General features: G+C 43.8%; 1 protein-coding gene across 4 annotated transcripts in view; it reads right to left on the minus strand.

Annotated features, from left to right (window-relative positions):
- The window catches only part of Usp40 (ubiquitin specific peptidase 40), a 78406-nt gene continuing 52751 nt past the window's right edge, over positions 1 to 25655 (minus strand). For 3 of the 4 annotated variants that reach the window (XM_059278798.1, XM_059278797.1, XM_059278800.1), the window contains 14 exons: positions 23692 to 23745; positions 22831 to 22919; positions 21833 to 21919; positions 20085 to 20121; positions 17482 to 17546; positions 14540 to 14614; positions 12213 to 12336; positions 8596 to 8690; positions 6781 to 6899; positions 6038 to 6103; positions 4552 to 4762; positions 4329 to 4424; positions 2986 to 3080; positions 1 to 1446 (listed from right to left, as the gene is read on the minus strand). In XM_059278798.1, the coding sequence (XP_059134781.1) occupies positions 1335 to 1446; positions 2986 to 3080; positions 4329 to 4424; positions 4552 to 4762; positions 6038 to 6103; positions 6781 to 6899; positions 8596 to 8690; positions 12213 to 12336; positions 14540 to 14614; positions 17482 to 17546; positions 20085 to 20121; positions 21833 to 21919; positions 22831 to 22919; positions 23692 to 23745 (1325 nt within the window). In that variant the 3' untranslated portion in view covers positions 1 to 1334. The other variant, XM_059278799.1, reaches the window with a different exon arrangement.

The following is a 25655-nucleotide window of genomic DNA, read 5'->3' on the forward strand; positions in this document are numbered from 1 at the left end:
CCCCCCCAGTTTAGCCTGTTCTATCTCCCAATTAAAAAACAAAACAAACAAAAAACAACCAAATAGAAAGGCCCGTCAACAGGCTTGGGCTGCAGCCAGCACTTGAGGCGCGTCTTCTAGAAGCAGTGTCTCAGCTCGCCCATCAGTACTGTTGCCAGAAGCTGGGGTGAAAGGGCAAACTAAGGAGCCACGTCAGTTACAGTACAAGAAACAGTAGCCATTACCCAGAGGACTCAGTTGTAGTCAAGTAATGTTTACTGTATGGGTCTGCTGGAACCCCTTGGTGTGTAGCTATAAGGACATGGCCTAAAGATCACTCACTAGTCCAAACCCAACATCTTAAGATCCATGTGCTTCCACAGAAACAGTCACCTAAAATGACACCAACTCTGGCAAAATGGTGTTGAGAAGACAAAGGAAGAACAGGATTACCTGCTGAGTGTCAGCTCCAGAGAAGTCAGCATAGCAATACCAGAATGTGAGACGCTTTAGCCAGCAGGAGACAGCTGAAGCCCAGGCCAGAGTTACTTCTGCCCTGTCTCTCCCTACCTTAGTTCTGCTCCATGAAGACATGTAAGAGCTGATGAGAAACTGAGACCTGACAACTTCTCTTAGGAGTGCTGTCTTAGACTAAGTCAGTCCAGGGTCCCAAACCTGCCAGTTCAGTAATAGATACTGTTTTGATAGTGTATTAGTTACAGTGCATAAATACCAAATCTCTTAAATCAGCTAGTTACATGTGCTGACTGAGAAGGAAAAGGCCAGTCTGCCCAGGACAACTGGGAACCTGGATTTGTTGTGCTAGGCTTCTATGATTTCCTGCCTCTTGCCAGGCTGTAGATGGTCAACATCACACCAAGGGAACGTGAGCCTGAGCTCTCTTAGAGTCCTACCTTGAACTTGTCCCAAGAAGAGGCATGTACTGGAACCGGGAATGAACTCAGGACACATATACCCTTACCCTTGCAGCTTCAGCTTTAGATGGCTAACTGGTCACCTCAACAGTGTAAGCAACTGACTGTGTGTCTTAGCTATCAGATTTGTCCTCTTTGAACAACTTGCCACTGTCCAGGAGCACACTTTATGGAAAGAGGCCGCTGGGGCCAGGCTTGGGAAGTCTGTACTGATTGGCACAGTGTCTGGGTCTGATCAGCTCTGCGGCTGCTGTGTTGCAGAGCTGGTGATCAGGTGTACCTGCTTGGCCTGAGAAGTGTCATCTGTTTGTCACAAAGCTGAAGACTTGGTATCACTGGCTATGGAGGCAACCAGCTTGTCCACCATAAACCCACAAGGCCGCGGTCACGGACTGGAACACAGTGCATACGGCTGCAGGGCTATCTGAAGCTTGCAACATGGATGGACAGAGAAGCTTCTGGTCCCCGGGGCCGAGTGCGCATCTCTGCACTGGAGAACACATCGCTGCTCTGTGCACGCAGGACTTCTCGGCTGTGGGAGACAGAAGGTGGCACCGATACACAGGCATGGGTGAGGGGCCTATTTAGATTTTTTCTTTTTTTAAGATTTACTTTCATGTGTATGTGTGTTTTGCCTGCATGCCTGGTGCCTGTGGAGGTCAGAAGAGGGCACTAAATATCCTGGAACAGGAGTTATAAATGGTGTGAGCCACCATGTGGGTGCTAGGAACTGAAGCTAGGTCCTCTCTGCAAAAGCAGCTAGAGCCATCCCTCCAGGCCCTGTGCCAAGGGTACTTAGAATGGCTCCCAAATGCATTCCTGATACTAGGGCTCAACGTAGAACAGGGTTTGCAAGTCGGACAGATGTTTTCAAACTGCCCATCTGAGGGCTCCAGTTCACTCTCATGCCATCCCTGTAAGAAGGGGGTTCCCCACATCCTGGCTGCACATTCAACAGTGTAACCCTTCTCTCCTTCACATTTTAAACTGAAAGTTAACATTCACAGTGTACTCAAATCATAGCCACACACCTAGGTGACAGTTCGGTCAGCTCCATTTTGCTTTCTCAGTCTCTGTCCCCAAGTAACTCTCACTCACCACTTCGCAGACCAGTCTTCACTGTGACTCCCAAACACAACCATGGCACTGTGGCTGCTGGTCTGGCATTCACACTGCACAGTGCCCTCTGCAGACGACTCCTAGGACAGACTCATGCGAAGGCTGAGCTCAGGCTACTGGGCACTTTCTACTGTTTCTGAGGGTACTGCTGTGTGACAGGTGTGTACTCCTCAGTAGTGCGAAGCACCTCCCAAGTGTTGTTCCATCTCTACCTGCCAGCTGGGCCACTGTCCCAGGCACTGTCTTCTTACCAAGGAGGCATCATTTCAGTAATGCTAGTGAATGTGTAGTAGTTTGAATTGACATTTTGTTGATGAATGAACAAGCTGTCTGCATTTCCCTTCTGTGAACTCTCTGCTCAAACTCTTTATGTTTTTATTAGCTTGTTGGCCTTTCTACTAGCAGGGATGTTTATACTAGTAGTCCTAGCTTTTGACCTAGCCATCACACTCACATGCTCTCCAGATTAACCAGTATCTGTGCCACCAGTTACTCTGAGCTTCACTTCAGAGTGCCATACTACCACCATTTGTGAAGGGTGTCAGTGAAGGGCAAGCATGCTCTCTGAGAGGGTGTGTAGGGAACAGTGATGCTGGTCCTTTATGAAGGTGAGCCTATAATGAGCCCCAGTGGTGGCTTTTGAATCTGGAAGCCTATAACAACATTAAGTCTCAAAAAATAAGATGGAAAAAGTAGGAAGCAGTGCTGGCTGGTAAGGACACAACCATTCCAGTCGCACGCAAAGGGGGCGCCTGGCCGCACACAGCAGTGGCAGCAATACACAATGTTTCAGCTCTTCATGGGGATGATCATGAAGGGCCTGACCTGGAACACTGTTGGGTGACAACTAGGGCCCTGCAGAAGATCAGAGGAGATGTGTGAAAGGGTAGCAAGAGTGCCAGCTTTCACTCCTGGGGGCCTTGAGTAGGGCCTGGCCAAGCCTCAGAGTTACCTTTTCTTTTTCTCCAAAGCCAGCTGCTTCTGGTTTTCCTTCCCAATGTCATCTCTGATGGTGCTGAAGTCATCATCGTCATCAAACAGGAGATTCTACATTTAATAAAGACCAAATTTTCAGTCTGGCCTACATTTACAACAGGCTTGTAGTAAAACTATTCAAACTGACAAGATACTCAGACTTAACTGGTTTTTGAAAAACTAGATTTTTTTTTTCCAGTCAGTATTTTTATTTATTTGCGTGTGTGTGTGTGTGTGTGTGTGTGTGTGTGTGTGTGTGTGTGTGTATGTGTGTGTGTGTGTGGTAGTGGGGGTGGGTGGGCATGCACATAACATGAGCATGCCACAACATGTGTGGAGATCAGAAGACCACTTTGTAGAGTCTGTTCTGCCCTTCCTATGGTCGGGAGGATGGCTTAGCAGGTAAGGACTTGCTGTTCAAGTCTGAGAGCCTGAATTCAAATCTCCAGCAACTATGTGGGAAAAGTCAGGCGTGTCTACTCATGCTGGCCACCTCTGCACTAGAGGGGTGAAGACAGGAGGACCACCAGGGCTTGCTGGCCATCAGATTAGTTCCAGGTTCAGCAAAAGCAAAGTGCTAGAGCAGGATACCCAGCATCCTCTCCTGGCCTCTGTACATGCATAACTACACATACACACAAATGAATAAAATAAACTAAGTCTAGACTGGCCTGAAACTTATAATCCTCCTGCCTCCAACTCCCAAGTGCTGTGATTACAGGTAAAGGCACCATGCCTGGCTGTTTGCTACTATTTTATTTAGAGTTAGATTTTTATGTTCATTGGGTGTGATGGTTCGTATTACCTGTCAACTTGACAGAACCTAGAATCACTTGGGAGAGGCGCCTGCCTGTGGGGATATCTTGATTGCCTGAACTGAGGTGGGAAGACCTGCCTACTACAAGTTGCATCTCTCCAGACACAGGGTCCTGGACTGTAAAATGGAGAAACTGAGCAGCAAGCATGTACTCACCACCCTTCCTGACTCCGGTTGTGATGTGACAAGGTTTCTCAGGCCCTGGCACTGTGATCTTCAATACGCCCTTTCTCTCCTAAGTTGCTTTTGTCAGGGTATTTTATCAGAGGGATAGACAGAGAAACTAGGACAAGGGTCATAAGCAAGCTGGCCTAAGTCCTTTATTATTGTCCTTGGCAGGGTTGGTCTCAAGGCTCTGCCTCCCTCACAATGAATTATCTGTCTTTCCCCTCTTTCTCATTCATTCTCTGAAACAATTTGTATAAAACAAGATTATCTGCTAAGTTTCTCTACAAAATATTTGATCTTTGTGTTTCAAAATGGTAAATTCACTTTTAACCCACCTTAATGCCAATAGTGTCTCCATCTTTCAAGTAATATGGTCCCCCTTGCAAAGTATCTTGGTTTTTCTTCTTTTTCCTTTTGGCAACTTGCTGATTCTATTGGGAAATCAAATACCAATAAAATTCAACTTGGAAATTTTCACTGGACTCTCTACCGCTGTGAAAAACTTGGTTCTAATGTCAGGTCAACCAGCTCTGCTTTCTCTGAGAAAGCCCAACTCACCCAGCTAGATATTGGAAGCCACTCAAACTTTTCAGGAAAATATTTGGCAATTTCAATCTTCTCCACAGGAAGAGAATAGAAATCAGCCACTCTCTGCCTCAAGGAGCCAGCAGTCCATCCTCGGGTGGTGTCCCATACCAGGTCCAGGGCCAGGGTGTAGGCTCTCTCACCAGGGATGCGTAGCTGTGTCCTCAGCAGCACATCCCGGGGGCTGCAGGAGAGCAAAGTGGCACCAGGCAACAGCACAGAAAAGATGGATGCTGCAGGCACGGTGGACAAGGCTGCCCACCTCAGGTGTGCAGCAGGACAGAGGTCCTGCAGCAGCGTGACGAGGGGCACATGGAAAACAGCTGTGTGGCACAAGGCTACCACTACTGTGAAAGACATTGTCAGAGTCTAGTCACTCTAGATAAAGGGTTCAAACCAATCAGATTGTCTGCTAAGAAACTTCTGGAGAAACATGAAAAATACACACATCACCCATGCTCATAAAATACAGGTTTATAAGCTTGCTGGAAAAAGGCTTAGTAGTAATTACAGTACTGGAAAAGTCATAAACAAGAGGACCTGTTTTCATTTGCCAATTCAGGAGGCATCTAAATGATAAATATTCAAGGTGGGTTTGAGGGCGAAATCAATACTCATGAGCTCTGCTTATGGGACCAGAAACCACCATGACCTCACTTTCAAGGAGATGACAGCATTTAAGAGACTCAAAGTGTTCACATGAATTGGTCCCTAAACTCCCTGACCACACATGTACTCTTAGAAAGAGGCTGGGGTTGAGGCAAGGTCAGGCCTGGATGGAAGGGCACTTTTTCAGACCAGGCTGACCTAAGAGCAATCTCACTGCAATGGGGAGAAGGAAGACAGTACTCAATGACAGTCATAAAGGTCACATAAACATTTTCCCCATGTGCAAAAAGCACAAAATGCTTGGAGTGTAGATGATTTGGGGGTACTTCTTTAGTATATAAATAATTACTACATCACACATACTATTGCAGGTCTTGGGGCTACAGCAATGAAAGAATGAACAGTTTGCTCTCACAGCACTTCTATAAGAGACCAGGAGACAGACACCTGCAAATGCATCACTCAGCACGCCGTGTGTCAGCAGCGGCAGAGTGACAGGAACCACGCTAAATCACACGCCCTGGGGAGAGTTGTGAGTGTGCATCCCTTAATGCCTCAGGTTGCCAAGAGCTCAGTAACTCCTTGGGGATGACAAACTAACACTCGCTGCTATTGACACCAAAGTGAGTTATAAGAAAGCCACACAGATCTCTAGAGTTTTTTGAGGCAGGTTCTTGCTACGTAGTCTAGGCTGGCAATGAACTTGTGGGACTCCTGCTTCAGCCACACCCAGTTACAGTTGGAGTTGTTGGACTACTCAGATGCAGTGAGAAAACCACACTTCTGATCAGACCCCTATATTTTCAGGGAAACTGCCACCCTGTGGGAGGTGTGCAACAGGCTTCCTTACCCCAAGTCCTCCTCTTTTTGAAGACGCTCTAAGCAGAGCTCTGCTCTCCGGCCCAGTCTGTACTCCCTGGGAATTCAAACAGAGCAACGGAGTAAGTCAGCAGGTTTTCTCTGAGCTCCAGGCCCCAATTCTAACACTTCCCTGAACAAAGGGGGTGCTGAGTGCTGCACTTGAGGAGCCAGGCTTTCAGAGAGCAGAGCATCTGCACTCTGGTGGCTGCTTCGAGGACACTGGGTCGTTCCTTACTGCACATGGAGACTCAGCTCTGGGAAGACGGCCAGATGCCAATCAAACACCCCTCTGGCCAAGGTTGGCTGGGGTGCTTTTGGTTGATAATTGAGCAGACATGAAAGAACATGTTAGGGCTGCTTTTGCTAAAGGAAACTAAAATTAAATGCTCCAAACATTCCCACTAGGGTTCTAGAGGTGGAACAGCTGGTCATGTGTGTGCCCTGAATATCAGAGAGCTCTATTTCTTGAGTCACTCTGAAATCCTTTAAGTTATGATGTTGTGGTCTCTAGGGCACAGAGAAAATGCACAATGCTATGTCTGATCTTACCATGGAGGCTGATATCATCCCAGAATTAACTTGGGACAAGAAGCTTATCCAACTATAAGTTCTTAGGGATGGGTTTTCTGGGATAATCTGACTCATGGCACAGCTTCCCTCATGGACCCTGCTTGCCCCCTAGCCCCTACAGTGGCAGCAGGAAGTTGGCCAGGAATCCATTGAGATACTTACTTGAGCTGCCGCCAGTCAATGCGCAAGAGCCTGCTGGGGCGTTTGCTCTCCACTGTCCAAACTCTAAGAAGGGCTGTAGACTGGACTGCAAGCTTTGAGACAGAGGTCAAGGCCATGGCCTAGAAGAAGAAACAGACATTTGTCTCTGATTTTAAAAGCACTCCAAAGCATCTGAGTGAAACACTATGTAACTCCAAGGGACGAGCACTTCAGTGTCAGAGTGTCAACAAATCTATTAGAAACCACAAGGGTCTGGTGTGCTAGGACATGCCCACAACCACAGCCCTGGGAGGTGAAGACAGGAGGATTAGGAGTTCAAGGTCATCCTTGGCTACAGGTTTGTATTCCAGGTCAGCCCGGGATATATCTTATCTGCCTCAAAAAAACCCCATAACATTACAGAAATATCTGTCATAAATGAAGTATATCCTGGTACTTTTTATATTCCTTTCATTGAAACAGACCAGAAAAATGAGCTTTCTATTTCTAAATCCAAGTTAAAAAATATTTTATTATTTTTAAAATTTGAGACAGGCTTCTGCTCTGCAACCCAGTTTGGATAATCCTCCTGCCTAGCCTCTTATGTAATTACAGGTATGTACTAGCACTCAAGGCTGAAATTTTTTGTTGTTGCTGTTTGTTGTTTTGAGACAGGGTCTCTCTATGTAGTCCTGGCTGTCCTAGCATTCACTATATAGATCAGGCTGACCATGAACTCACAGAGATCCACCTGCCTCTGCTTCCCAAGTGCTAGAATTAAAGGCGTGCGTCATTGCACTCAAATTGAAAAACTTCTTAGTCATGTTTTTACAAAGCCACTTAAGAATCAATTCTACATGGGTGCGACTTACACACACAGAGCCTGCTTGTTCATCTACATGAACACAAGTATGCAAACACATCTGCTCTTTGGTTACAGAACTTTTGGTTTTGAAACAGTTAAAAGACTTTGTTTTGGCTCTAACAGGCAGGCCCAAACTGCATGATCTAATTCCATAGGGGCAGGAAACTTTAAGCACCTTTCATATGGGGATAAAGCATGGAAAGCAGCCATTGTGCATTAAGTTTTTTGCCTAAAAATGGCCATCTTTAATCTTTCAACTGAGGACCAGGAATAAAAAGGTCTTCCCACTTGTTTTCATGGGAATGGAGCCACTGCTTTTCTCAAGGAGGGTTATTTCATTTCCCGGGGACACAAAAGATGCCCACTGCGGGCCATACTAGGCACTGTGTCTGTCTCTGCAGTAGCAGAAGCAGGGTTCATGGCAGTCTAACAGCACAAGCCACTGTCTCATCACTGTGTGCTGTAGGGTCATCCAGGTGTGACAAAGTGACACACAGACAACAAACATCCAGGTCAGCATCCTCATATAGTCAGCTCTCAGCTGACCGAGGGAAACCCATACCACACAGCTCGGAACTAATGACATTTAACAAGTGGATCACAATGTACACAAACAATATCAATGAAGAGCTAAAGGGAATGCTTTACAGATGGTTCAAGAAGCCATGTTTCCTAAAAAGTCAAAATGAACATAGGTCACAAGTCCCCGAGGACAGATCCAAACACAAGCACAGCATGCCTGTGAGGACTGGGTGAGTGGAAACCACAAGAGCAAGGCACCAACAGATACCACGGTGTCTATGTTGAGCGTGGGCTGCCTGCTGATACTTACCCCTGACCATGGCATATAACACATGCCATATCAGGACAGACTGTAATTGGGGGAAGAGGAAATAGAAGAATACATTAATTAATATCTCCCTGGAAGAAGCCAGTTCAACACCAACGAATGCTTCAGGAAGGGGCCTGACCTTTGACTTCAGTTCCACCAATGTGGCCTCTTCTGAGATCTCCACATCTCCCAAGTAGAGGAGGGTAGCGTCTGCAGTCTCAGGGCCAGGAGCACCTTCAAAAGGGCAGAGATGCATGTTTGGGAAGAACATGTTTCTCAAGTGCTCTGCCATGTTCTCAAGACGGTAGCCAGGCTCCCTAGAGTGCTGTCTGAACCTCTGACCTGAGTCCTTTGCACCTGCTCATGACCTCACTGTTGGCACTCAGCAGCCCGGCTTACACTCCAGGCTGTCTCCCTGCTGGCTGCTTCCTGCCTCATAGAAGACCACTGGCCAGATACTCTACGTTCTTTTCCTTCCTCAGAACACTTACCTGAACTTTTCATTTTCCTGTATATGTGCATATTTATGAGCAAGATTTTCAAGAGGAGGCAGGCAGTTATGGTTTTGTCTACCAGTGTCTGCTGTGCTGGATGCTATGCAGTAAAGGCTCAGTAAATAAATATTCATGGAATGAAGCAAATCTTAACAAGAGGATCTATGTATGCTTAAAAATAAAACCCAAACCAAAAGACAATGCCTGGGTGCCGAGCACACAGATCCAGTATTTGGAGGCAGGTATAGGAAGATCACTGATGTCTGGGTCACTCTGATCCACTGACTGTGCCAGTCAGGGCTACCTTGTCTCAAAACACGTAAACATGGTGGCCGGTGAAGTGGCACAGCAGATAAAGGTCCTTTTCTGGGAAAAACTGGTGACCTGGGTTCAAGTTCCTAAATCCATGTAAAGGTAGAAGGAGGAACCAACTCCACAAAGTTGACCTACAACTTTCACATATGCCCCAAGAAAACACACACACACACACACACACACACACACACACACGATATGATGGGAGAACATGTCAAATGTTCTCTCATGGAAAATAATAACTAAAATTTAAGTTTAGGATATCCACACTCATTTTTTAAAAATTATATTTCTTGATTACTGTGGAGCACCCTGCTAACACATACTAAGAAATTGCAGGTTGGTTCTACATAATTAAATGAAGTTCTCTTCCTTAAGTGGGTTTTGGTAAGTTGTTTGGCTGGCTTTGAACTCTTAATCTTCCTGCTTCAGTCTTCTGAGAATGGTGAAGACAAGTGCATCTACTACTACCAGCTTACCAGTGGTTCTTATGTCCCCCAAACACTCAGAAATTCTAAATGAAGAGTTCCCACTGTGACACAGAAGCACTATCCAAGGTGAATCTTTCTCTTTACTTTCAAGGAGAAACAGGTTAAACATGCTTTCTAAACCTGTCCCCTCTCTATATGTAATCATGATTTCTAGCACCTAGATATCTTCAGAACTATTGACAATGAACTCATATAATCTAATCAGAATAATTCTCTGCAAATGCCACAGCTGACACTTACAGAAGAATTTGACTTATTTACATTGATTTCCTCATGGAGGTTTAAAAGAATACCATTTGTTCTTCAAAGCACCAAAACAGCTCAAGGTTAAGTAAAAGATACAGTAACCACACCATATCCCTAAAGCGCTGGGCCTGCTAAAACACATGCAGTCCCTTTATTCACGCCTCCAGCCATGAAGCACACTTGCTGGAGTGAAGTGGGACTCTGCAAAGGCAGTTCCCTTCCTGCTGGGGGCTGTGTCCACCGAGATGCATGAGCTGCAGTCTGAATTCGACAGCAAGATTCTGCTGACTGTATTTCAAACAAGTCAGCTGGGTGACACCCAAGAAGCAGCCCCCAGGTGCTTTGGTAAAGACTCCGAAAGGCCTGGAACTATGCAGGATGTGTCTGGGCTCCAGCTCTGGCTCTTACCCTTGTAGCCATGGGAATGGTGAAGCCACAATTATGTAGGCCCATGACAGTAGGTGGGACTGTTGCCCTGAGGCCCTTGAGAGCTGCCACATAAAAGGTCTTTGAAAAAGCACTAGGTATTAGTAATCCTCAAGATCTCCATGCTAGTTCATGTTTTGGTCAATTTGATACAATCTAGCGTCATCTGGGAAAAGGTAAACTCAACTGAGAAAACTGTCTCCATCAGATTGCCTGTAGGCAAGCATGCATGTGGGCCACTTTATTGACTGATGTGGGGGAGCCCAGCCCACTGTGGGCAGTGCTGCCACTAGGCAGATAGTTCTACAAGAAGTTATCTGAATGTGAGCCTGAAAAGCAAGTCAGTAAGCAGATTTCCTCCATGATCTCTGCTTCAGTTACCTCTGCTCTTACCTCCAGGTTCCTGCTAGGGTTCCTATCCTGACTTCCCTTAATGATGGATAATCATGTGAACTATGAGGCTTATTTGCCTTTCTTTTCCAAGTTCCTTTTGGTCAAGGTGTTTTACCATAACAACAGAAAGCAAACTAGGGCATTTGCTAAGATCACAGCGCTTCCCAGAGCTCACAAAGCACTGCTTAAAAATGGACATTAGTATGGAAGATGTTATAAAGGAATGACTGACTAGCTTTTGATTTTCAACTTGCCATATATACATATGATAAGACAAAAGGTAGATTATTGAATCTACTTTTAAAAAGGAACTACTTGTTTTAAATACGATAAATAATGAAATTTTTTGTCTGATTTTGTCAAATGTTAATGGAGTGGACATTGTTAATAAATATAATGGAGTTTTTTGTCTGAATCTGTCAAATGTTAATGGACTAGACATTGTTAATGCAATTCTTGACTGTATATATTGTATATACTTATTGGATATAGTTTATCTTATATTAGTCATGAACTTTTTATTATTTTAGACAAAAAAGGGGAAATATGGTGATATTGTGTCCCCCAATATATTGTGCTCCCTAATAAACTTATCTGGGATCAGAGAACAGAACAGCCACTAGATAGACATAGAAGCCAGGCATGGTGGTACACACAACTTTAATCCCAGGACTTGAGATCTAATGTCCTGCTTGGAAAAAACACATGCCTTTAATCCCAGGAAGTGATGGCAGGAAGCAGAAAAGTATATAAGGCGAGGCGTGAGAACCAGGAACTAGAGGCTTTTTAGGCTTTTTAAGCTAGGCTTTTAGCAGCAGTTCAGCTGAGATCCATTCAGACAAGGACTCAGAAGCTTCCAGCTTGAGGAAACAAGATCAGCTGAGAAGTTGGCAAGGTGAGGTTGGATGTGGCTTATTCTGTTTCTCTGATCTTTCAGCGTTCACCCCAATACCTGGCTCCATGTTTGTTTTTATTAATAAGACCTTTTAAGATTCGTGCAACACACACACAACACATATATATATATATATATATATATATATATATATATATATATATATATATACACACACACACACACACACATACACATAAGTATATATATGCATATATATATGTATACATACACTTTTACTTTATGTGTATGGGTGTTTTGCCTGCAAGTAGTCTGAGCACCATGTGCAGGCAGTGCCTGAGGAGGCAAGAAGAGGGTGTCAGATACTGTGGAGAGGAGTCAGATGGTTGTGAGCTGCCATGTGGGTTCTGGGAACTGAATCCAGGTCCTCTGGAAGAGCAACAAGTGCTCTTAACTGCGGAGGCCCTGCTCCAACCCCTCAGCCTGGCATTCTTTATGTAAGTACTGCAGCTGACTCCCAGGGCACTGTTCTTACCTTGGCTGGGAGCAGATCCCCAGCTGCTACCTTGAGGAGAGGCACAGTTGGAGTGGTCCCGACTCTCCCAGTGTCCTGACAGTCTTGCAGGCTGGTACCACCAGATGGGCACCTTCAAGAAACCCTGAAGAACAGAGTGTTTTAAGACTGAGTCTTCAAGTCTTCACTTTCACTGCTAGAGAGTTACAGGCTGCTGTGAGCTGCCTGCTCTTGTGCTGGGAACCAAACTTGGGTCCTCCGTAAAAGCAGTACATGCTGATTGCTGAGTCATCTCTCCAGCCTTCATTCGTACATTTCTATAACGTTCTTTGAGAAGAGACTGGCCGAATAAATTACAGGTCAGGGATGCAGTGCAGTGGCAGAGTGAGAGACCAGCACAGGCAAGGTCCTCCCTTCTATCCCCAGCACACACAACACAAGTCCTTTCCCGAAGTGGACTACCATGCAGTTACTAATAGAATGAGAAACTTCATATGTACTAACATAACACATACTTAGAGACAAAATACAAATGAAAAAACTAGGTAAAAGTCAGGCAAGGTGGCTCATGTCTTTAATCCCACCACTTGGGAAGCTGGGACTTGAATTCAGGACTGCCATGAATTCAAAGTTAGCATGGACTATATGCAAAATATGGTATGCAGCATATAATCATTTGTGCAATGGGAAAATATGCACATGCATGTACATGTACACTGTATACATACAGGACACATACCTGAGTGTACACATACCAAAGTGTAAACCTCTGCAGGCTACAGAAAAAATTGGATGCCTGTGTGGAGGACTGGGATGGTGAGGGCTGGGAAGAAGAGACATTCCAATTTTTCCTGGTCCAACATTTTAGGTATTTGGAATTTTATATCATAGATCTATTCAAACATTCACTTTAAAGATCCTTGTGCAAAGTCAAATAAGAGTCTATGAAATTATGAAAAAGAAAAGAGTAGATTTGATATGTGATCCTCAAGACATGGTTAAGTGAATTTAAAGACAGAACATTAAAATAATGAAGAGATGTGACCCTTCAGTGGACAGTGCAAAGGATGCATATCCTCATTAACTCGCAGCTTATAAATATGCACATTTTGAACCTCCTTTCCCCTCTTTTCTTTTTTTCTCACCATCCTCCTGCTTCACCCTCACTGGACTCTTAATGCTTGGCTACAGTCCATTTCTTAGAAGGACACACGGGAAACGAGGGGAAAGACATGGCTGTGACTCCTGCTTTCCATTATCATCATTTGACAAACAGCTTTCTATGCTGTCTGAATGTCCTAATAAGTGAATGTCATTTATCTGGCTATTGGAATTTGGACATTTTTATTTTTATCTTTTTGCCTTAGAAATGAATAAACACTGGTCTTAAAAGCAGTGATGTGCAATGCTTGTAAAAACAAAGAAAAATCACATGCGCGCGCAGGGTGGGGGGGGCAGCAAAATGGGTCTTTTTACTTTCTGAGAGGACTGTCATTTGGAATGTGTCAGAAAAACAATTTGGCAATACAGAACAAAAAAGTCTTTTAAGAACATGCATACCTTTTGATTTAATAACCCTACCTTAGAGAGTTTCAGTACTAATTGTAAGAACAAAATTAGGGGCCGGAAAGACGGCTCAGTGCCCTTCAGAGGACCAGTGTCAGCACCTACACAGCAGCTCACAACTATAACTCCAGTTCCAGGGGATCTGGAGCTCTCTTCCGGCCTCTGTGGGCACCAAGTACACACGGTACACAGAAAACCATACAGGCAAAAATAAAAATAAAAATAAATACAAAAGCAAAACTTAAAAACAAGCCAAATTTGTAACACTGGGAATATAAGAAATTAAGCAGCAGTGAATGACTAGTTTGGATGTAATGGTAATTTCTGGACTTTTGATAAGGTTAAAATAATAACTATTTTATTAGTGGTGGACACGCCTTTAATCCCAGTACTTAGGAGGCAGAGGCTGGTGGGTCTCCTTGGGTTCAAGGCCAGCCTGGTCTACACAGCTAGCTTCAGGGCAGCCCAAGGTATATAGTGAGACTCCCTCTAAAAAATAAGTTAAATATAAAAATGGAGGAAATAAAATTCTCTATATAATTGATTTTACATATAATTTAAACTTAATTGTATATAGACATTTTAATAGATAATGATTTTAATTTTATTTTACATATAGCTATTTTATCTAGCAGTTAGGAAGGAAATTTGCCTGATGGTAAGATTTTGGCAAAGTTGTCTATGTTTTTATGACTGTTATATTTTCTCATTTCCCCATCATCACAGTAATCAGAAAACAGTAACCACTACCTACGAAATGCCATTTAGAAACAGTATCTTACCGGAGGAGGGAGTTTTCCTTCAGTTAAAAGTAAAGTATCCCCAGAACATATCATGAGTTCTTTCAGGGTTGCATCCTGGGAACACAGAAATTCTCGTTGTCACTTATGACTTCTGAAAGGAACAAAGAGACCACTGGGTCTTTTAAAGTCTCATGCTTCTATCACCGTCTCAAGAAGTAGACAATGCAGCAGACCCGAAGACTAAGAGATAAAGCAGACCACACAGTCATAGCAGCATTATGTGTTAAACTGTGGGTACAAACCATGCGGACCGTGAGATCTCAGGAAAGAGAGGATGATTTGTGGAGTGTGAGATCTAAGTAATTCTGGGGAAAAGGGCTGGATTTGGAAAATTAGAGGAAAGAGAAGGAATTTTGTGGTGGAAACAAAGAACAAAGGCAAAGTCAGGAGTGACAGCGGCCTATTTCGGTTAAGAGCTGAGAGATGGGAAGGATCGGAGTGAACAGCGCCAGGTGGCAAGCGCTGGAAGTGAGTACAAGAATGGACACTGGCTGAGGTGGGGTACAAACAGCCACTAGGACAGTGTGGCCACAGTGGATGACGCTGCGGAGGAACACCTGGTGGCCAGGGAAGCCGCTGAAGTAATTCAGTTAAGAGGAAAAAGGCTCAAGTGACAGTCTGGCAGGTCAAGGAGACTGTAGAAAGGCCGGCAGCCTTTGAAGGCCTGGACTAAGTCAGGGAAAGAGGGAGACACAGTATGAAGACTAGGACGGGGAAGACTGTAAAGCTTGAAAGGGCACTGCTTTGAATGTATTTGCTTTGAGATAAATTGTTTGATACTGATTTGGGAACTGATTATGAAGAAAATGTCCAGGCATGATGGTGAATGCCTATAAGCCTAGCACTTGGCAGGCAGAGGCAGGAGGATGGAAGTTTGAGGCCAGCCTGGGGTATGTAGTAATACACTGTCTTTGGAAAAACAACAGAAAAGTGAAGAGGCTACCTAATTTTAAGACTTCAGGATTCTCTGAGGTGCTGCGGGGCCACAGGAATATATCATAAGAACTCAGCTGGTTATGGCGAAGTCACTACCTGGAGGGAATCAGGGAATTCTTCCAGAGGAAGCCAAATTCCAAGGAGTTTTTGGTGTTATTTGGCTTGTTATATATCAGCTGTATTCTGTTATGAAAATCATGTGTGCCTTCATAGTTTTCCCAATTGACTTTTCCCTTAGAAGGGCTAACAGTGTGGACTGACCACTCTCTGGACATATACATTCCAGGTATTTGGAGAACAGCCTCAGGAAAGGCTTTCTCTGGAATCAGATTATCTCCCTTAGCCACTTTCAAGGACTAACAGTGATATGCTAACCGGTCATTAGCACTCAGTTGACCTTCTCTTTTACCACTCCCATTTTGGATTGTTAAAGAAAGCCTGGTGCTCACTGACAGAGGAAAAATTCTTACCTGCCTTTATGACCCTGTAAAATTCAAGCCTGGTGACCTTGCTGACCAGGGGCTTGATATAACTGGATTCTGGGGAGACTTAGGTAGAACATGGAGAATGGAGGACAGAGAAGAGAAAAGAGAATGGAAGAACTAGATGGGTAAGAACTTGAGAGGAACAAACTGAGATGGGGAAGAACAAGATTGAAGGGCTAGAAGAGAGTACTAGAGGAATGAGATGGAAGATGAGGAAAAGTCAGATGGGAAAGTCCTAGCTGGGTAAGAAAAAGGTGAAAAGGACCTAAATGAGGCAGAGTTAAGACGAGAGAATTAAGATAGAACTTAAGAGGGAGCAGTAGATAAACAGAAATCAGGCAAGATAGGAGCTAGGCACGAGAACAGAACTGAAGCTGTGTATATAGGATGTTATGCCAGAGGAATTAAAGCAAGGGGACTATAGAGCTCGGTGTGCTGAGATTCTATTTCCTGAAAATAGTCCTTGCCATTTGTAGTTCTCTCTCCTGAGCCCCTGGGATGTATAATATTAAGGCTGGTCCTGCTTCTCTTATACAAGACTGAGGCCTGTTTCTTCCTCTGTCATCCAATCCCACCAAGACTCAGTGGACTTTACTGACTGGTAAAGGGTATCCCAGTGGAAAGCCCTGGTATGCCTGTTTGAAAGTGTTCTACTGTAAACCACTGCTGATTCCCAGACAGTAGGAAGGCACACAGAGCTGTGCCGACCACAAGACAGCAGGAAGGCCGGGTGGGGGGGAGGGAGGGGATAGTGCTGACCACCGCTATCTAAGGCAGAGCTTCATTTGGCCACCTGCTAAAAATGTGGGTGAGGAGGTCTAAAGCAATTTAAGACCAACAAATGGACTAATTGGATTCCAACTACCTAAACATAATTCTTCCTGCTGCTGGACCATGTGGCTGGTTGGTATTTATTTACAGAGAAATTCTGAAATTAAAGTATTTGGGGGGTGGAATTTCTGAGTGTCTTCAAAGGCTTTCCCACATCCACATACCATTTGCTCTCTGAAGTTCTCACTTTCTGTGAACTACTCCTCAGGCAGCCTGCTCATCAGAGGGAATCATCGCTCATGTCAGAAACGCTTTCACCTAGCCCAGACTTGTCAGTTATCAGAAAACCAGTTGGAAAAAGTGAACATAGACACACACATTCACAGATTTTTTTTTTTTTGTATTCTAAAGAACAAAAGCTTTCTTTAGAATTGCTTCCTATAAGGAAAGAAGGAATTATGTATGGAAATATGAAATAAGCTTAACCATTTTAAAAAGTAAATTGTAGAAAAAGTGGGCTGGCAAGATGGTTCAGTGGGTAAGGGAGCTTGCCACCCAAGCCAGGTGAACTTGAAACCCACATAAGATGGAAGGAGAGAAGTGACTGCATGCAGTTGTCCTTTGGCCTCTAAGGCCTGCTGTGGCACATGCGGCATGTCCCAGCTCCCCATCACACACACAACATGAAAATCAAGTGTTCTGAAAAATGAGGAGAAAGGAGGATCTTACTTCTTCACACAAAGGCTCCCCAGCTTCATAGCACCAATCCATCTTCCTCAAGTGCCACCGCTCTCCTAGGAGGGAATCAGCAGCAAGATGAAGAACTCTAGAGGAGAAGCTGTAAGAGTGTGCAGGAACAGCTTCTAGAGAAAAAAGGCAGCCAGTGCGGCCCCATCCAGTCACAGGTTCATTTGTGTTGAAATTATGTCCTCTACAATATGCAAAATACTAAGTTGTTCCTTCAGCTCTCGTTTGCTTTTCTCCCAGCAGGAACTTGTAAATCAAAGCCACATACTTACTGGAGACACGTTTAGGAGTAACACTGAGCTGCCAAGTGCAAGCTCCTGAGCCCACCCACACTGCACAGGTCGGGCACACAGTAAACTAAAGGAACATTGGGCAGAGTGCACTTGCTGCTCTGCTGTGGTGTTTCCTTCGTGCCTTACGAATACATGCATACTAGATCACGTGTCAGTGCACACGTGCTCGCTCTCTCTCTCTCTCTCTCTCTCTCTCTCTCTCTCTCTCTCTCTCTCTCTCTCCCCACCCCCGCCAAGTACTCAAGAAGTTGAATTTGATTTTGCTGTTACACCTGAGAAATTTCTAAGGTGTACAGGAAACTATCCCCACCTACTTAGCAGTTAATCTAAGGAAAATAGTACTTCCTGAAAGGCATGTTCATCAAGTGAATGTGAGTATTTACAAATGTTAAATACAATTTGATTAGAGTTCTGTTTTTCAGTAGACTAGCTACACTGGTGAAATGACACTTTTTTAAAAAAAATTGTTTCTTTTCTGTGGGAAAAATGTTGAATGGGGGAAATTAAAAACCCTGATTATTAAAAGACTAGCAATGTTGATAAGTAAATAAACCTAACAGGCAGATGATATTATTTCTTATTTACCCTTTAAGTAAATAAGAAAGTCCCAGGTTTGACTCTACACAGTACCCTTTTTTGTAAGAACCTGATTAGCTGTTAATACTGGTTTAAACACAGTTAAGATTTGTCAACTAACTTCCTTCTTCCTTTCCTTATTTTTTTTAGGGGTTGGAGGGGCAGGAGGCTGTAGGGGATCAAATCGAGGGCTTTGAACATGCTAGGGAAGTACTCCACCACTGAGATATGTCATCAGATATTGTTCTGTTTTGAGACATGGCTTTGCTATGCTGCCAGTCTAGCTTAGAACTTGTGTTTGTTTTTTGAGTCAGGGTCTCTCTACAGATCCCTGGCTGTCCTGGAACTTACTCTGTAGACTAGGCTGGCCCGGGACTCGAAGAGATCTGCCTGCCTATGCTTCTTGAGTGCTGGGGTTAAAGGTGTGTGCCATACAACTTTTGATCTTCTCGCCTCTGCCTTTAAAGGCTGTAATTATGGGAATGGGGCAGCACCCTGGGCCCTTACACTATTTTTTAAAATTAATCTAAGTATCTTTTAAAAAAATCGCTAATGAGTTTCACAACAGTAGCACAGGTCTTTAATCTCAGCACTCAGGAGGCAGAGGCAGGCAGATCTCTGTGAGTTTGAGGCCAGCCTGGGCTACGGAGTGAGTTCTAGGACAGCCAGGGCTATACAGAGAAATCCTGTCTCAAAAAAAAAAAGTCACTAGTGAGTTACAAGTGAATACCATCCCTTCACTGTACTGCACAATGACAAGAAGCTGGGCTCTGAAAGCACAGAAATGCTCCCCGTTGGCTGTCTGGGAATGTCTTCTAGCTGTTTGAAGCCTATTTGAAACTTCCTCATCACAAACTGGAACTAGGTGGAGATCCTTATGCTGGAGGGCTGCTGCTGAGGACGAACAAAGCACTGCATATACACACACTGCACACACACACATTGCACACACACCGCACACACACACACACACCGCACACACACACACTGCACACATACACACTGCACATACACACACTGCACATACACACTGCACACACACACACACTGCATACACACACTGCACATACACACATTGCACACACACACACACTGCACATACATACACACACTGCATATACATACAAGGCAGGAGTATCTTGCCTTGAGAGTATATTAACTTCCCTCCTGAGACACAGTCAGGACTTCTGCCTATAGAGAGGCTTGAGAACAGGAGAGCACTCCAGCAGGTCAGTATGGTGCCCCGCTAAGCTTACTGACACGGTTCTGGGTGGGAAGCACGTTCAATTATCCTCAACTTATTTTCTTCATTCGCATTATATTTTCTAATTTACAACACAAAATATGGAAATAAACAGGGTGTAATTAAATTTTGAATTACTGTGATTTTTTTTTTAAAAAAAATCAGTAAAAGACCTGCCAGAATAGTCCCAGGTGGTAGAAACCTTAGCTTTCTTTCTGTTACATCTTTGCTGGATGCAATGTTAGTTATCTTTACTTAGCACTAATTTGCCATTATTTTCAGTATGCAAATAAGAACCAGGAGAATTTGTTATGTATTCACAAGATTTAAGTTATTTTTTTCCCTCACACTCTGTAAAATATTTTTCCATAACTCCCACAGAAGGAAGAAAGCTTGAGAATTCATCAAGAAGCTTCCAGATAACTGTTTTAAAGCATGTGGATAAGATTATATTATCAGGGTAAATAGCTTACCTTGCTGACCTGATTTCTCCAGCATTATCTTTAAACACTGTAAAAAAAAAAAAAAAAATACCGTCAGTGTTAGTTTTCTGCTTCTGATCTACATAGTGTGAGGGGACACCTGGATTCTAAGCCCAGGACTAATTAAAGTCTGCTTATCTACTTGGTTGTTCTTGGATAAAGACACACAGATTTTGATTATTCACAAGCTAGCTCTCCTTTAGGGGCAAGGTAGGCCAGTCTGGACAGAGACACAGTCCCTGCCACTTGCAACCAGGGCTTAGTTTAGAGTTCTGTTAACAGTACGAGGCCCTGTGGGTGGCACACACTTGTAATTTCAGCCACTAAGGGTTAAATAACCAGCAACACAGACCAAACCAGACACTTAATTCACTGACTTCTTAAAAGGACAAACAGGGTACACATGACCAAGTTTCACATACACAACCACTTAGGAATCCTCCAGCCTGAACTAACACCCAGGAAATCCCATACAAACTCACAGGAAAGAACTGTGAAAGTGACCTCACAGCACAACGTAAAACACCAGACACTTGCCAAAGATTAAAGAAAACAAAAGCATAATTAACAATACCCAGCTTCCTCAGGAAAAACATTCCTAAACCAAACTCATCCAAAAGATCAAAGTTGGAGTGAAATTACTTAAGAGCAAAGGGAAGCAAAACCCAGCTTCTCATTGTCTGTCAGTGACTCGAGGTCTAGTTTAAGAAGGAATGTGAACACACGTCTGACTTTTTTGGTCCCTAGCATCTACTACAGGCCAGGTAACCAGTTATTTTCTTGTAGCGTTTGCATTATGTAAGCATGTGGATGAGGGCATATATGTGGACTCCAGGTACCTATATAGGCAGCAGTTCTTGCTTGTATAACCCTGCCTAGCCTGTCCCTCACTATGTAGCTCAGACTCCTCAGACTTGTAATACTCCCACTTCAGCCTCCTGAGTGTCTGGATGATAGCACACCATGTTTAATGGTTTTTTCTTCAAACACCTTTCTGAAATTTTGTAAGCTTCCTTCCATAGGATTTTAGTTCTTCTTCTGAAGTTCAATCGTCCCACTTTCATAAGTGGACCTCAGTCTCCATGGTAGCTTCACTGTCTTTTGTGAAGATGGTGCAGCTTGGCATACACTTTCCTGTCCTAGACAGAGAACCAGCACTTACTACAGGATGCCCTGGCTCCTCCTTCTAGAACCAAGTAGCTAAGCCTAGCAGCTATGTCCTGGATGGTGGGACTACTTGCTGCTACCAAGTTGCTCAGGGATTGTAAACCGTGACAGGGGATAAAATATATATCCCCGGCTGTGTGATATTTTTATGTATATTAAGTAGGAAATATATCAAAATGTTAATAGTAGTGGGATAAGAAACAATGTAGGATTTTAATATTTTTCTTTTAAATTCATTTCTTGCTGTTTTGAAACAGGGTTTTCTGTCACTCAGGCTGGCCTGGAACTCCCATATGGATGAAGATGCCTCTTCCACCTTCCAAGTGCTGGGAATGCGGGGGTGTGCCACCCTGTCTGCATAGCTCAAATTTCTATAGTATTGCTGATAACCAGAAAAGTAAAAAGAACAATAATAATCTTATTTAAAAGTTCCAGTTGGTTCACCAGCCTTCTGAATTGCCTTCTAACGAGCACAAACAAATCCTGGAAGTATACTGTGCAAGCCCTCAGCTTATGACTTCTAGATCCCGGCTGAGGACAGCATGGCCCCCAGGCCCAAAGTCATTACTTACATCTCTCACAGAGAGTGTTTCTTCTACTATGACTTCCATCTCCGCCCCAGGATGAATGTCACTCGCCAGAGCAAAAAACAGGAACAGCTATGAGCAAGACAGAAGTGTGAAAATAATTTCCCCTGAACTGAAATATCCTACAGCCTGTTATTTATTTCCACACAAATAGAGCTAAATGTCCATAGAGCATTAATAACAAGCTCAGTGGTGGGAGCAGAGTGCTTGCCCAGCATTTTTAAGGCCCGAGTTTTAACCCAATGTTGCAAAAACATGCAGTCAGGCAGACAAACAAGCACCAAATTTTGTGGAAACAAGATCATATTGAATAATTTCACGTTATCACTTAAGTAACAATTTCACTTTTCTGAAAGCAAAAATACAATGCTACTCAGGATTACGGGATGCCTAACAAATGTCCCCATCATTTTAATCTACCTCACTTGTCACAGCTTGTCATGCCTGATACTTGCTAGCATTCCAAGGAAAGCGGACTGAAGGGCAGTGATTGGGAAAGTAATTAGATGGATCCAGGAGCCACAGGGAACAGGATCAAAGTCCAGGCTGCCCTGATTCAGGTAGTAATAAGCTATGGCAATAACAGCTCTTTATCTAGGCAGTTTCTCGAAAGGGGTCCACTTTGTGGGCTGCTGAAAAGGACAAGGGTGTTGGAAGTCGGTATACAGCTATCATATCCCTGCAAGACTCACTTAAGTCCAGTCAGTGTTTATAACATCTACTTGTTCAAACTGGTGGCCACTGAGGGAACCTTACACAGTTCCCCCAACCACAAAAGGAACCTCAGAAATATCCTTTGGAATAGTATTTTTGGTTTCAACAGGAAAATATATACATAGTCTAATAATATAAAAATTTTGAGGAAATTTAAAAGTAACTTTTTACAGAAAAACAGCACTCCTGGAGCATTTAATGTATCAGTAACAAAATAAAGACTTTCTAGCAAGAAAGGGCAAACTCTCTTCTGCTGGGCTTTACTGTACCTGAGAGGAAGTTGGTGCTTTTCCCAGGCAAAGTCCCAAGGAACTCCCCAGCTTCACTTCTGCTTCCTCCAAAGTCCAAGCATCTGGTACTATGAGGAAATTTGACAACCAAGTGAATATTTTGAATTCCTACCTCTCTTAGCAAAATGACATTATTTTCTTTGAAAACCTAAGAGGATCAAGGCTGGCCTGTAGCTCAGTAGGAGAATCTGTACTTATCCTGGGCGAGGCCCTTAGTTCCAGCCAGCACCACCACACCATTACTAGATTTTTATATACACTCTAAAGAATAGATTATTGGGAGAAAAAGGTGAGTTGTGCTTCATGTGGAAGTATCACATGTATAGGGGCTATGTTTAGTTTCCACATTCCTACAGCAGTCTCATTATCTTGTACCACAATGCTAACAAACATGATTCATACTTAACATAACTTGGCCAAAGACTTGTTTATATGCATTAAAAAGTCTGCACGATGGACTCGCTTCATCCACATTTAAAGTTGTGAAAGGGAGCACCATCAGTCATTAGATTATCTATGGCTGAATCAGGTCTGACGACAAGAGGTGTCAGGAAACAGAGACTATTCATAACTGGTATTACAATGGACTAAACAAGCAGAGACTAAGAAGTCAAGTTATAAAGATCCTTAGACGACACCATGATTACAGCAAGGACTGTGGCATCAGAAAGAGCTTTACTTAAGAAAACAGAAACGGTGTAACAAATAAGATGCCTGGATGGAAATATGTCCATAAGTCAGTTTCCCAAAGGTGACTTAGGAATGTGAGATATCGAAGCCATTATTTACTGTCCACATGTTCTGTCCACCTGCTAGTCTTTGAAAGCTGCCAAGATTTACCTGGACAAAGAAGCTTCCCGTTTCTATCAATGGGTCTCAGACAGCTGTTTTCAGCTGTGAATGAAAAGAAGGTGGTTAATTACTAAACAAAGAGCTCCAAAGCAATACTTCACTACATTAATTACAGGAAGTACAATAAGCAAGCCTCCAGCCCCCAAAAAGCAAAACTCTGGATGAACACAGTGGCTCTATACTGTGTCTGTAATCTCAGTGCTCACTCAGGAGGCCAAGGAAGAAGGGTCATGGATTCAAGGCCAGCTTTGGTGGCTATCCTTCACTTTGCAGTCATGCAGAACTATATAAAAAGCTGAAATGGTTCAGTGGGAAAATCACAACTAGCCAATGACTTTAGCATGTTTCCCCCCAAACATTACAAATACTAAGGTTACACAGATATCAGGAAAAGAAAAAAAGTGAAATGAATACATATGCATTTAAAACACTAGAAACAGCCGAATATTTATGTCTTGCAGAACACTGATCTAAAGCAGGGTATGGTGGTACGCACCCTACTATAAGCATTTGGAACTACTGCTAAAAATCTGAAGTCAGCCTGCTCCACATAGTGAATTCCAGGCCAGCCAGGGCTACACAGCAAGACCTTGTCTCCAAAACAAAAACAAGGAAATAGGTCCAGAATGTGGACAAGGACTGCCTTCCACTCCCAGGGCAGCTGGTGGTGAGGCATGAGCAGCTTTCCTGCTCCTTAGCAAGTGCTCATACTTCGGAGTTGAGCTCGGCTCCCAGGACTCTCTTTCTGTGTTTACCGTCAGGAGACATCTCGGAGAGCTCTTTCAGTCTGAAGTCTCTCTCCAGCATCACTTCCCCGGGCTGCTTTTGCACTTCTTGTCACAACTGCCATCCTCACTTAGGCCACTGAGTGTGCCTTCAGCAAGTTCCTCTGCTGCATGTCTGGAGCCTCCTGAGTGACAGCTATGTCACCATTCTGTGGACAGCAGCTGCTTCTATACTGTGACTTCAGTTTCTCTGGGGGCTTCTTTCATGATCCATTTTTGTATGATGTCAGGTAGGCGTATAGCTGGGAGAAGAGGCAGCAGAACTACACATGCTTTGCTTTCTGTGTGCGGAAATGCATGAGACATGCACTAGCCAATCACCACTGGACTTGAAGGAAGGGATGTGACTGGTCTCATATGCGCACCGAAGAGTAATAACTACGGACATGCTTTAGTCAAAGACGCACTGAAGTCTGAACTATTTAACTGAAATTCAAGCAAACTGCAAGTGTGCAAAGCAGAGCACCTGCACTTCAAATATACTTAGCAAATGGATGAGGCCAGCATATGCTGCTGAGGATGCAGACTCCTGATCTCAGGGAAGGAGCACACTAAGTTTTCAGTCCAAAATAAACTCTTATAAAGCCAAGCATGAACTGGAAGGAAGGAGTGTCAAGATTTCTCAATGGGCAAGAATGGCACATCTAACTTTAGTAGAGTGAAACAGACTTTCTTCCTGAGAGTCCAGAGTTCTGTCTCGTATATTATGCTGTTACGAAGCTGGCATACATTTTAAGTACACATTTCTTGTTAAAGAAGTAGATAAAAGCACTTCCCTAATTTAAAAAGTAGGTTTTAAATACTGTGTTTTCAAAATCATTTGTTTCAGTCCCAGCTGAGTATGATACTGCATGCCATCTACTTGGCCTCCTACTGCAGGAGGGTTGTTTAAGCCCAGAAGTACAAGGTTGAGGCAGGGCAACATAGCAAGACAACCTCTTACCTCAGTTATAAACAAAGAAAACCAACTTTCCTTTTCCCTCAACAAGTCTTTTCTGTGTATTCTGTGCCAGGGCACCGGGCTAGAAGCTATGGTACAGAGGTAAGCCTGGCAGCATGGCCTCTGCCCTCACAGAGCCTCATCTAATGGGAGGTGAACGGCAATGGCACAAATCAAAAGGCAGTTTGCAGAGTCCAGGGTGTTATGAGTAAAGCAGGAACACTGAG

The sequence above is a fragment of the Peromyscus eremicus genome, chromosome 13 (assembly GCF_949786415.1).
Source record: "Peromyscus eremicus chromosome 13, PerEre_H2_v1, whole genome shotgun sequence".
NCBI classification, from domain to species: domain Eukaryota; kingdom Metazoa; phylum Chordata; class Mammalia; order Rodentia; family Cricetidae; genus Peromyscus; species Peromyscus eremicus.